The sequence below is a fragment of the Mirounga leonina genome, unplaced genomic scaffold, assembly GCF_011800145.1.
Source record: "Mirounga leonina isolate KUSES-001 unplaced genomic scaffold, KU_Mleo_1.0 Mir_173, whole genome shotgun sequence".
NCBI classification, from domain to species: Eukaryota; Metazoa; Chordata; class Mammalia; order Carnivora; family Phocidae; genus Mirounga; species Mirounga leonina.
In genome coordinates, this window is record NW_023270447.1 from 75,821,551 (window position 1) to 75,834,572 (window position 13,022).

The following is a 13,022-nucleotide window of genomic DNA, read 5'->3' on the forward strand; positions in this document are numbered from 1 at the left end:
GGGGGGTCTGCCTGCAGGGGAGAGGCCCTTGGGGTGAGCCCCGAGCGACAGGGAAGCGTTCGTGGCAGGGGCTCCCCCTGCGCCGTGGCTCTGGGGTGTGAGGGACTACCTGAGAAACGCCGGGAAGAGCAGCACAGAGGAGGTGGGTGGTGGGGGCTGAGCCGTGCAGTCGAGGCAGCCCTGCCTTCCCTCCTTCTGGAGGCCCTCAGGTGGCCAGGGGCTGAGCTTTGTAAGCGTCAGCCGGAGACTTTCAGAGCTCGAGGGGCCTCCGTGAGCAAGCTGTGCGGAGGGGAAACTGAGGCACGGTGTGACAGGGCTGGGCCCCAGGTGGCCACGTGAGCGGGGCCAGAGCTCCCAGCCCGCTCCCGCTGTGGGTGGCCAAATGAAAGAGGTCTATTCTGTGGGCCCATCTCTCCTCGGGCACAGGAAGTTCCGTTCTGCTCCAGATGTGACGGCCGGGGCCCTGTGGCTCGGAGACTCTCTGGCGCCCTGGCCACGTGGAGCCCCCTCAGCTTCCCTTGGCCCCTCCCTGGCAGTGGCCCCGGAGTCCCACAGCGGCAAGGAGGCGAGTCGCAGAGTGCTGTCAGAGCAGCCCTGCTCCAGGAAGCGTGGCCCTGGCGAAGCAGAGCCCCCTATGGTGGAGGGCGTGCTCTCGGGCCAGATGACCTGATTTCTACCCCAAACCAACCGCTTGGCGCACATCTCAGCTGGAAGCCTCAGTAGCCCCACCTGGGCAGTGGGAGCAAAAAGGAGACTGTCAGGAGGAAGAACATTCCGTGGACTTGGCCTCGGGGGTCTGCACGCCGGTGTTGGTTCTGCCGTCCCGGCTTTGTGTCCAGCTGACCACCGCGGCCCCGGCGTCCCGGTCTCTGACGTGGGCATGATAATCCTGCCTCCCGGGGCATGCGCTGGGATGCAAGTGGCCCGTGTGGCCGGGGCGCATTCGGAGACCTTGTTTGGCCGCGAAGGGGACACTGCGGCTTGCGGGGGGGTGGGGACTCGGGTGAGGCCACGGGGCGCACAGGTGGCAGGCCCGTCCTTGAGCCCACGCTGGCTGGGAACCCCGCCCTCCTTCCACTGGGCTGCGGGCGCGAGCGTGAACACTTGGTATACAGCGTGACTCAGAGACAGGACTTCGTCCCCCCAGTGACGGTAATGACAAGGCCTGAGGTTTTTCAGCTGTCCTGGCAGCGCCCCGTTGGCTCACGTCAAGCTTGTGGTTGACTGAGACACCCAGAATCTCTGCACTCAAGCTGCTCGCAGGTCAGTCTGCAGTCCCCCCACGTCTATCCGGCCGACTTCCTGCCTGTTGAGATTGTTCTGAATTCGTTTGTCCCCCAGCTTGTCCACATCACCCCGCCATTTTCAGGGGCCACCACAGCCGTGTCAACAACATGTCTTCCAAGGCCCCTCGGGGCTGAGCCCTGAGACACGCCCCTAGAGACCACCTCCCGAGGGGTCTCTGTTAAGCAGTCCTCAGTTGGCTAAAGTTACCCAACCCACCAGAAAATGAAATCTCAAACTTTGAGGTTGCAAACTGGCAGCCCGTGAGCAGGACACATCCTACAGGTTGGTTTGGGGGTTGGGGGTTTTTTCCTTTTTCTTTTTTTGCAGTGTTGGAATTAATTGCCAACATGTAAAGATTTCACATCAAAGCAGGTTTCTTCTGGTAAACGGGAAGCTCTGGCCACACTGGGCCCACCCACATCAGGGCACTGGCCAGCTGGACCGGGTGGCACCTACCCCTTCTGTAAGGCACACCCTCTCCAGTCTGCCCCACTCCCCAACCATCCCATGTGCCTCACTTATGTGACTTGCCTGGCCCCCACAGGCATCAGAGTCTGCAGCCCCAGCTCCAGCTCAAGTCACCCCAGCCTCCATTTGCCCCCTTACCAATGGTCCTGGGAGGCAGCCCAGGGGGTCCTGGCTGGAAGCTAAGTGTTCTCATCCCAGCTGACAGTGTCCCTTGGGCTCCAGGCCTCGGGCGTCCTCCGAGGAGAAAGTGGGTTCCCTGCTTCTTGATGACTTGCTGAGCCCACTGTGGCTCCCAGGACTACGGGTTCATCTCTAAGAGCACTGGGATGCCCATTTGAGGCAGGGATGGGCAGGGAGCCTGGGCATGTCTGGTGCCAGAATCCATTGCATCCCCATTTTGAAAATCAGAAATCAAACCCATTTTGAGGCCTCCAACTCTGTTTCCTCATTCCCAAGGGCAGTCACTAGTCATTTCATGCTTTTCTAGGCCCCCAGCATGTTTCCAGGCCTCAGGAAGAACAGTGAGGGTTTCTATTTTCCCTCCCACCTACTTCTCCTCTCCTTGTCAATCCAGAAAACTCGGCATGTCACTGCGGACCCGAGGACTCAGGCAAGCCTTGCCTCTCCCTTAGCTGCTCCCCATGCTTCTCCAAGGGATCCCAGATCCAGGACATCCCTTCCTTCCTCACTGTGTGACTGAGGGCAAGCCTCTGCACCTCTCTGAGCTGCAATTCTCTTTGTAAAAAGAGAACCTGACCGCCCTGTTTGCCTGGCCTCCTGCCTCAGGGTCGGGGTCTGGTGGAGAGGAACGGTCCAGCCTCGGATGTTAGGCTAATGGCTGGTGTCTGGCTGATCAGCCCATTCTAGTGTCTGTGCTGGAGAAATCCCCAGACACAAAGAGGTGTGAGGAGGGTGGTTCTGGAGAGTACCGCATGTGAATAGCGGAGGAAATGTGAGAAGAGCCTAATCATCCATCCTAGAGGATGAGGGGCTGAGTGAGCTGTGGCCTCTGGGGCTGTGACATGCCGGTCGAGGGACATCTGCTGGCTAGTGGCCGGTCCTCCTCCTCCTCGCTGTGCCCTCACTGTGCCCCAGGGGGGGCTCCCAAAGTGTAGCGGGAATTGCGCTGTTACCATGGGGCTGGGTTACTCCCCCCATTTTACAGATCAGGAAACTGAGGTGGGACTCTGGGATGTGCTCCTGGAAAAGCGAGCTAGAGAATGACAAACCAGGCTGAGAACGTTCAAGAGGTTCTGTGAGAAACTTGCTCCATGTTTTCCATGCTGTGACACCAAAAAAGGCTGGAAAGACCACCAAACTGACCACGTGGGGGCTTCTGGGGAGGGGTTTAGGGTGGGTCAAAGGAGCCATTAGCCTGACCTGTAACTCTGTAATGCTTTTATTTTTGTAGCGGTTCATGTGTTGCTTGTGAAATATAAAATGAATAATTGAAAAAGGGAGGGGGAGTCCCCGCAAGCTTGACGTCATTCGGAAGGCGTGAGGGTAGCCTCAGCTAGGCCGCAGAGACGGGGGCGTGGCAGCCCGACCCTGCCCACACCCCCGGGGCCCGGGAGACGAAGCTGGGGCCCCTCGTGAGTGGGCCCCGGCAGAGAAGTCATGGGAAATGCTAGCAGTTTGTCTGGGTGTGATGCCCCAAGCCAGGGGTGCTGGTCCCCTGTCCCCAGCTTCCAGTCAGAGGCGGGAGCTCAGCCCCGCCCAGAAGTGCCCCAGGCCTCTTCTCATCCCAGCGGATTTTCCCTTCTGTCCAAGGCCTTCCGGGAGAGGAGAAGCGCGCCCTGGGGGTCCCAGGGTGGCTCAGGGCTGGAGCAGCCGGCTGTCACACTGCAGGACCACCTCCCGCTATTCTTGTAGATGTGGGGAGTGGGGGGGTTCTGGGACACTGGGAGGCAGAGGGTGGCAGCACTCCTGGGTTCTCTCCCTCGTCCCACAGGAGCCCCCTTGAGCCACTTTTCACAGGCCTGCTGCCTCAGTTTCCCCTTCTGCACAGTGGGCTGTAGAGGTTCAGGTAGAAGCACGTGTATTCCTACTCAAGCAGGCAGGGGTGAGACAGACCATCATGGCAGCCCCAAGACAGCACATCGTGGCCACTCTCTGTCCAGAAAGCCTGTGGGAACCTCAGCAAAGAGGTTGGTAGTCACCTGAGGATTGTCCCTGCAGAGGTCTCAGGTTGGACCTCAGGGAGAACCTCCCAGCAGAGTGAGGCATTTCTGTCCCCCTGAGATTCTCGGGAACCAGCTGCTGATGGGCTCCCCATGCTCTGCAGGGCACCGGCAGAAGCTGGAGGACCAGACCAAGCCATTCCCTGACCGCTTCGGGGACCTGGAACGGCTGCGCATGCGGGTGACCCCGAGCACGCCCAGTCCCCGTGGCTCAATCAGCACCACCAGCCACTATAGCAGCCAGGCCCAGACCCCCATCCAAGGTACGGCACAGGGGGAGCCGGGGTGCGGGGGGTGGAGGGGGGGTGGACGGGACCCTGGACGTGGTCCTGCTTCTCCAGACCAAAGGCTCATTTGAAGGTCATTCACTGCACTGCCTTGTTTGATGAAAGAGGGCGCTCTTGCTCATTGGCTCCTACAGATGTTTCCTGGGGATACTGTGTGCCCAGACTTGGGCTAGGCCCTTCGTTCATTCACTCAGCAAACATGTACAGACGCCTACCACGTGCCACGCACGGGATCAGCATGAATAGACACAGGCCCTGCCTCCAGGAACTCACGGTCTCCTGAGGGACATGGGTATTAATCCCATAGTGTACCCATTAAAATTGGGGCATGACTTATCTAAGGAGCCTGTGGACCCCACGTGCCCCCTCCTGAGCCATCTGAAAGAGGGGCAGTGGTGGATGCCTCTGCCCAGGGCTGGGGTGACATTCTGAGGCCACGACAGAACTCGGGCAGCGTTTGTAAACAGCAAAGCAATGGTGCAGCCCTGGACACACACAGCATTTTCTGGGGAAAGTCCCCCGTTGGCCCAGAGACTTCTCCCAAACAGAGAAGACGAGGGCGGCCTCTCAGCTGAGGCCCCAGACAGCGTCTGTGTCCCCACTGCCTGGGGGGACGCGGCAGGCACGAGGAGGCCTTGCAGAGGAGATGCATGCCTGGCCCGGGGCAGGTCCATGCATGGCGCAGTGAGGAGCATCTCCTCCGTTTTCCGGGCCCTCTCAGCCAGCAGGCTGGGGCACAGGAGCCTGTGTGTGATGGGCCCTTGGACCAGGTGGGGCAGAGAGCCCTCGTCCGAAGTGCCAAGAGTGGCCATTCCTGCAGGGCCTGCTTACGACCCATCTAGCAGAGGAGTGAACTGAGGCCCAAGAGATTAAGAGCCACTCTTGGGTCACAGAGCCCATCGATGACCAGGTCCGAAGTCCCCCACACACCTGCTCCCAGGAACTTCCTGCACTTCTGAGGGTGCAGACAAGGGGGCCCCAAGCAGGAAGAGCCCAGGGTGGGGTGCGAGCTGACCCCCTTCTCCATGCTCCAGGACGGGCTTGGGGCTTACTGGGGCCCTCCACTAAGGGAGGCCTTGCCCCCAGCCCTTGCCACGTGCGCCAGGCGTGATGCAGTGGCCGGGGTCTTGATACGGCCTCGCAGCATGAAGAGACGGTCCCTTCTTTTCCGGGATAGGAAGCTTCTGCTCTTGGCCTTGCTGAGCCCCCAAGGTGAGGAGAGACCCGTGGGCTAGTGAGTTTGAGGCAGTCAGTGGTTTTGAGCCCCGGGGGGCCTGCGCATGGGGGTCTGACCTCAAGAGACCGGGAGAGGTAATCTGCTCTCCAGGTTCCTGTCCGCCCCTGCCCGAAAGCTGTCCCTGCTCCCATCTCTCCCAGGCCAGCCCTTGTCAAGGCACACTGGCCTGACACGCCAGGCCTTTCCCTGCCATGGGCACAGCTGGGGCCCAGGGGGTATTGGAGCCCGGCCTGGGAGCCCCAGATTCTAGAAGGTGAGGGTGAACAATGGCTTCCTGTGCAGCAGCTCCCATGGAAGGAACACCTACCTCTCCCCTGCCACAGGTGACGGACACGGCCTAGAAATTGGTGCCTACAGAGCCTGAGGCAAGCCTACCCGCCCCCTGTCCGGCCACTAAGGGCCGGGCCAGAATCCCTACCTCCACCCTGGGGCTGGGAGGAGAGGAGGCTGGGCCTGTATGGGGTGTGGCTGACCCAGTCCTTCCCCTTCTGCAGCATCCTGAGGCAGGGCCCCCAGGCCCTCCCTCCACACCCACGGGCAGCCTGTGTGGCCCTCTGCCCCAGCCAGCTCTCCCCCTTCCGGGGCCTGTGCTCTCCGGAGTGAACTTTGCCGTCAGGTGGACCTGGCTAGGGATCCAGCTCTGCCAGGTCCCGGCTGTGATCTCAGGCAGATTACTTCACCTCTCTGAACCTCAGTATTCTCATCTGTAATGTGGGAAGAAGAGGGGTGTTGGCAGGGCCGGGTTTAGGGCCCCCTCATTGGCATTCCCCCTGTGGTGGGATGAGCCTCTGCCCTCAGACTCTATCCTGGGGATTCCCCTCAGGGCACCCCACCATCACTTCTGTCGATGCCCCTTAATAGCTTTGACCCCCTGGCTTTGGTCACTAGTAAGCAGTGCCGAGACCCCGACCCCTCCAGATGCCAGCCCCCGGCCCCCTCGGCTGTGGCTGCCCACGGTGGGGGCTTCTCGCAGCTCAAAGGCCTCATTCAGCCACCATGCAGCAGCTGGGGCAATTTGGAGAAGAAAATAAACATTTCCTTCCAGTGTTGGGATTGGCTGCTCCTCAGCCGACCAGCTCGGGTTTCCTGGGGCTACTGGGTTGGGGGTGCGGGGTAGCAGCCACAGGGGTGCTGAGGGCAGGCCCTCCCCCACTACCCAGGCAGTGAGGCAGGAGAGGACAGTGGCAGTCTGGGTGAGCCCAGCTCAGAGCCCACAGCCCATGGGAACTTCAAGGGCCACACGCACCAGGCCCGGGTCCACCTTGCACGGCCCTGGGCTTCCTGGGCCCTGTGCTTCCTGGGCTGCAGCCCTACTGTCACGTTCTGGGGTCCCTGCTTGGGTTTCCTTTGTTTGGAGGATGAGGCTCCCATCGCGTGGGCGGCACTCACTTCCTGGGCTCAGAGTGGGGGTGTCAGCCTCGTGCTTGGCTCTGCTCGGGGAGCCAGGCGCTGTCCACAAGGCCTTCTGCCCTGGCGTGCTGAGCTGAGGCGGGGAGCCAGGCACCTCTGACCCCTTACACCCCAGGGCAGCACTGACCTGCCAGGGGCCCTGTTAAAATACTAGATGTTCCAGAAGGCCCCAGTCATCCGTCGCCTTGACCCCCCCATCCACCCACCTGGAGTCTGGGAGCGTTGTTCCATTCTGATTCACAGTCAGGACCAGAACCAGAGCCTGCTAAGGCAACACCCCCAGTGGAGAAGGAAGGTCCCAAAGCCCTGAGAAGTTACAGGTGTCACTTGAGGTCACACAGCACCTCAGGCAGATCTGGGGAAACTAGAGGCCTGAGGGGACCTGCAGCTCACCACCCTTAGCCAAGCCTCAGAGCAGGCAGGGCCCACGTAGAGCTGGCCACGTGAAAGGGACAGGTCTCCCTCTGAGTCCTATTTGGTGGGGGTAGCACAGAGGGGTTGGGGCCAGACAGACTTGCCTTCGGGACCACCACTGGGGGATCATCCACCTCTCTACTGCTGCCCAGAGTCACCCCCTCGGCCAGGGTACAAGGAAAGCCCAGGGTCAGGGACCCCCCTTTGCAGGGCCCTGCACGGGCCAGTTCTCTCGGGTGCTCAGAGCAAGAGGTGCTCCAGCCGGTGCACAGTGCAAACCCTCATCGGAGCCTCTACTCTGTGTGGGTCTAAGCATTTCACATGTAGGAACTAATTTAACCCCTAGCAACTGTTACTGCCTGTATTTTTCATGTGGGAAGATATGCACAGAGAGGTTAGGTGACTTGCCCAAGGACACACAACCAGTAAGTGTCAGACAACCAGGATACACACAACACACAACCAGGATAAGTGCCGTGCTGGGTTGCCTCAGAGACAGGACAGCTACCTGTCAGGCCCATTCCAGAGCTCAGAACCTGAGCCCTAGGATTCTGTGCCAGGTTGTGTGCTGTGTGACCCTTAGGCAAGCGCCTCACCCTCTCTAGGCCTGAGTTTTCCTACTGAAGGGGTTAGACTCAATCCTGAAGCCCCTTTGAATGCTGAGGTTCAGGGGGTCTGTGACTGCAAGAGTAGGGCGCAGAGGCTGAGAGGCTCTTGTCTGGGAGTCCAGTGAGGACCCATACCTGCAGGAACTAGGGCAGGGCCTGGCTGGACGCCGGGTCCCTCCGTGTGAAGGCGCGTTCGGCCCACCAAGCCCCTCCAGCTGCCGTCTCCCTTTGCTGCTGAGCCAGGTGAAGGTGGCGTCTCTTCCCTGTCTGGCCCCCGGTCAGCCTCAGCCCACAGGACAGCCCTGGGGACACAGGCCCACGGTGAGGGACAGACAGCGGCTGTGGAGCCAGCCCCCACAACACCAGCAGGAGCTCCTGGAAGCTACCTGAGCCCCACCTGGGCAGGAGAGGTGCACACATCCAGCAGCAGGGAGCCGAAAGCAGAGGCCTTGGGATGAGCTCCAGTCCTTCCTTTGCAAAATTAGGAAAATCAGTCTCTCTCTCTGGGCCTCAGTTTCCTTATCTGTAAAAGCATGCTCCAGCTCCCAAGCTCAGAGCACCATTGGAGACTCTCTTCATACCCACAGTCTTACCAGTTATTAACAGCGAGGGAGGAAGGCAGAAGCTGTTCCTCACACCCCCAGCAGCCCAGGTGGGCCCACCTTCATGCCCTGGACAGGCTTCTGCACTGCTAGGCTGTAAAGAGGACTCCATGAGGAGAAGGGAAAGTCCTCCCCCTTCTCCACGTGCCCACGGAGGCCTCCAAGGCCACCCATGGCCCAGGCACCTGCTCTCACCTGCCTCCCAGGTGGGGCCGCATTCCGAGCCGGGCAGACTCCAGCCTGCAAGCAGCCCAGGGCAGTAAGAGCGGAGGCAGATCTAGAAGCAGGGATTCCCCGCAATTGGCCGGTGAACCAGAGCCCCGACGCTTCATTCTTTTTTTTTTTTTTTTAATTATTTGGGGCGCCTGGGTGGCTCAGTCATTAAGTGTCTGCCTTCGGCCCAGGTCATGATCCCGGGATCCTGGGATCGAGTCCCGCGTCAGGCTCCCTCCTTGTGAGCCTGCTTCTCCCTCTCCCATTCCCCCTGCTGTGCTAGCTCTCTATCAAATAAATAAATAAAATCTTTAAAAAAAGAAAAAGATTTGTTTATTTGAGAGAGAGAAAGAGCACACGTGTTCAGCGGGGACAGGCAGAGAGGGAGTCTTAAGCAGATTCCCTGCTGAATATGGAGCCCCGCGCAGGGCTCGATCTCACAACCCTGGGATCATGACCTGAGCCGAAACGGAGCCGGGTGCCCCACCAATGGGCCACCCAGGCGCCCCTCCCAAGGTCGTTCTTGAAGAGGCCCCCCTGGGGTGCTGTCAGACTGTGGCTGACTGTCCCCCTTGCTGTCCCCCAGGCACCTCGGACTTGAACCCTTTCTCCGACCCCCGCCAGTTTGACCGCTCCTTCCCGGCGCTGCAGACGTTCACGGAGAGCCGCTTCCCGGACCCCAGGATGCATTACCCGGGCGCCATGTCGGCCGCCTTCCCCTACAGCGCGACGCCCTCGGGCGGCCTCAGCGTGGCCAGCATGCCGGCCACCAGCCGCTTCCACCACACCTACCTCCCGCCGCCCTACCCAGGGGCCCCGCAGAACCAGAGCGGGCCCTTCCAGGCCAACCCGTCCCCCTACCACCTCTACTACGGCGCATCCTCCGGCTCCTACCAGTTCTCCATGGTGGCCGGCGGCAGCGGGGGCGACCGCTCCCCCACCCGCATGCTGGCCTCCTGCACCAGCAGCGCGTCCGTCGCCGCCGGCAACCTCATGAACCCCAGCCTGGGCGGCCAGAGCGACAGCGTGGAGGCGGACGGCAGCCACAGCAACTCCCCCACCGCCCTGAGCACGCCGGGCCGCATGGACGAGGCCGTGTGGCGGCCCTACTGACCCCCCGCCCTCCCCCGGCTCCAGGCGGACTGCTCCCGACGGAGGCAGGGACCCCACGAACCTTCCCGGCAAGTGGCTGGCCCGGCTCCGAGGCTCGGGGCAGGAATGGGACTTATGCTCCGGGCCAGTCGTGGGCCCAGGGTCCACGAGTCCTGGGGCCCGGAGCTGGTGGGTGGCTCTGAGAGCATCTAGTCCAGCCACGTCGTTGTACAGATAGGTAGGGACCTCCCTCAGGCCGCTGCCCTGTAGCGCAGATCCTCATCTCATCCCCCGTGCCTGTGGGAAGGTAGCCTCCTGCCACCTCCCCGGGAAGAACCTGGCTGTCCCCAGCCGTGCCCGGTGCTATCACAGGGCCCAGGTCCCCTGGGGGGCAGAGACCATCTGTTCCAGAGAGAGGTGGCATTTGCCCACATGGCCTGCGTCTGACCCACGGGGCCCTGGAAAGACCTCCCCACCCCCTCCCCTTCCTCAGAGACCCTGTTACCCCATGGGCCCAGCCCTCCCTCGGCATTTACGCAAACTGAATCAGAACTGGAAGGTCTCCCCGCCCCTGAGAGGGTTTCCCCTCATTGTATAGATGGGGACGGGACCCATCCAGAGGCCCTAGGAAGTCGCCGGCAGAGATGGGATGAGAAGACCCCCAAGCCAGTTGCCCCCCGCCCCACCCAGCTCTGCTTCCCTAGAGTTCCTAACAGCTGAAAGCCTCCCACCCTGTCCCAGCTGTCTGCGGGTCCCAAGCCCCATAGACTAGCCAATGGCAGCGGGTCCCTAAAACCAGGAAAAACACCTGCAGACAGGTCCTCCGTGCACTTTACCAGCCCAAGGTGTTCACCCTCTCTTCTCTTGGTGGAGGGCCAGGGATCCCCCTTCCCCCGCCTCCTTGGCTGGTCTCAGAATTGCCATTTTTGGAAAGAGCACAGGGACCAGAGAGGTCCTAGCAGAAGGCATCGGGGTGAGAGGTCACGGGGTCAGATTCCGGCAACCCTGTCCCACCTCGGTCCAGCCAAGCTGTGCACGCCCCCAGCCCCCAGCCTTGTGGGCAGGCCCGGCCAGGTCCTCCAGCCTTTGGCGGCACTCCATCTTGAACCAGTCTGTGCCCCAAAAGCAGGCTTGAACAAAAACCAGTTTTTAGAATAAGAGGCATCAAACATTTTCAAACCCACGGTCTCTTAGAGGTAAAGCCCTACAGTAGGGACCAGCAGCCCCGCTGCCTTCAGAGAGTGTGGCATTGTAAGGCCTTCCGGCGTCCTACCAACTTCCAGCCGAAGGCCCACGTTGGTGGGGACCCAAGGGAACCCCAGGCGACGCTAGAGCTCACATCTGCGGCTCGCAGACATTTGCCCAAGAGGAATTGGAGAGGTGGGGAGCCGCGGCTGCGGGGCGGCGGGACCAAAGGGCTGGCCAGCCTCGGCGCAGCACCCCCTGTCCTCAGGGGGGAGGTGTTGCCCCTTTAGTTTGCAGATGGGAAAGCAGGACCTGCCCAGGGGTTCAGGCTGCACAGATGCTCATGTCTGAGTTTAGTTCTAAAAAGGCGCAAGTGGAAAGGACAAGAAGACCCGTAAAGGCTAGACAGCGTGTGGTTTTCAGTCATCGTTTCAGCCACATCCTCTGTGGATGTGACAACCTGCCCTCCGTCCTTGTCGTCTCTGTGATCGCTCTCGGCCTGCCGTGCCACCCCCGACCTGTAACAGCAACCAGATGATGCGCACCGGATACACACTCCAGCGAGCTAGGAAGTCCTTGTGGTGATCTCACTCAAACCCCTCCCGCTGCAGTTTCTCTGGTCCTGTCCTCACTGGAAAAAGCAGTCTCCATCTCTTCAAGATAGCTGCTGGGGTGTCCTGCTGATTCCCTGCACCCAGGGGGGCTCCCCACCCCTTCTCAGGAAGCAGCTACAAATCCATTGCCCTGGTACCTCCCTCATGCCTGTTCTCTGTGGTTGCAGACTGGCCCCAGGCCTGCATGGGAGGCGCCCTGGGGTTCCCAGTGCCCAGCACTTTGTAGCCCCACTCCGGATTACTAGCCCTTCCTGATAGCCAAGGCCTGGTAGGGGCAGAGACAGGAAATAAATGGATCTCCTCCCCACCCCCCCAACACCCCCACCACCCCTGCCCCCGCCGACTAAAAGCGATGACAGCCATGCCGAGTCTGTTTTTAAGGCCCATAGTGGGTACAGACGGCTCGGGCTGCTAGGAATGGGTCCTTACTTACAAGGCTGCTTTAAAGTTGTCCTCGGCGAACACACTGATTTAGAAAGCACAAGGAAACGGAGGGGGTTTGATACCATATTACTGTAAGCTTGGTGGTGGTGGGTACAGAGCCTTTGTGACATATTGTCATGTCGAGGTGTTAATACCTGCCACACACACATCTTCAGTGAAACCGTCCCAGAGCTGGGAAGGGGGGGAGGGGTGGAAACTGCTTTGCACTATAATTTGCTTAGTGTGTTTGTTTTCAATGCACAACTTGCTGTACAGTAAACTGTCTGTCTTCTGTACTATTTAACTGTAAAATGGAATTTTGACTGATTTGTTACAATAATATAACTCTGAGATGTGTTGAAGGATCCCAATGCCAGACTTCTAGGGCTGTGTGTATGGGGTTGGAAGCCGGCGGGGTGGGGGTGGGGGGCTCTCCGACCGTGGCCAAGGAGGAACAGGGCAGGGCCTGGGGACAGGAACAGGACTAAACCCACTGCTTTGGAGACCTCCAGCACCTTGGCCTCCCTGCATCCAGCTCCATCAGTAATGACCACGGGAACCGCTCTGGGCAAATGCGGCCTCCTCCTGGTGTGGCTGGAACCCCAGAGGGACATCAGACAGGTCTTCATGGTGCCACCACGACTCACAAGTAGCCCGAAGGAGCAGTGTACCCCACCTTGTTCCCCAGGCTCGGAGTGGGGCGGGGGCAGAGGCGGGTGGAGGGAGCACAGCCTCGGGGAGCACCCCGCCCCGGGGCCTGTGTTTGCTGGGCCCACAGCAGTTTAGCAGCAGATCAGAACTACAAAGCAGGCAGCTGGGTCAGCTCCCCCCGTTTGCAGATGAGGCAGTAAAGGTGCAAAGAGAGGGTGTCACCTGGCCTCCCATCTCCCCAGAGATGTTTGTGGCTGACGGTGGGCGCTGTGCGTGTGACTGCCCGGGGACCTGTCTCGGTGCTTGCCAGCGAAGAGGCCCGGCCGCCCGTGCCTGTCCAGGTGGGACCTG

The 13,022-nt window shown here is 60.6% G+C and overlaps 1 protein-coding gene across 1 annotated transcript in view; it reads left to right on the top strand.

The window, feature by feature from the left end:
- Positions 1-12,391, top strand: part of RUNX3 (RUNX family transcription factor 3) — a 29,282-nt gene extending 16,891 nt beyond the window's left edge. Inside the window, exons 4-5 of the mRNA XM_035019459.1 lie at positions 4,040-4,198; positions 9,293-12,391. Coding sequence (XP_034875350.1) covers positions 4,040-4,198; positions 9,293-9,819 — 686 coding nt within the window. The 3' untranslated portion in view covers positions 9,820-12,391. The remainder of the gene's footprint in view (positions 1-4,039; positions 4,199-9,292) is intronic.
- The last annotated feature ends 631 nt before the right edge of the window (positions 12,392-13,022 follow it).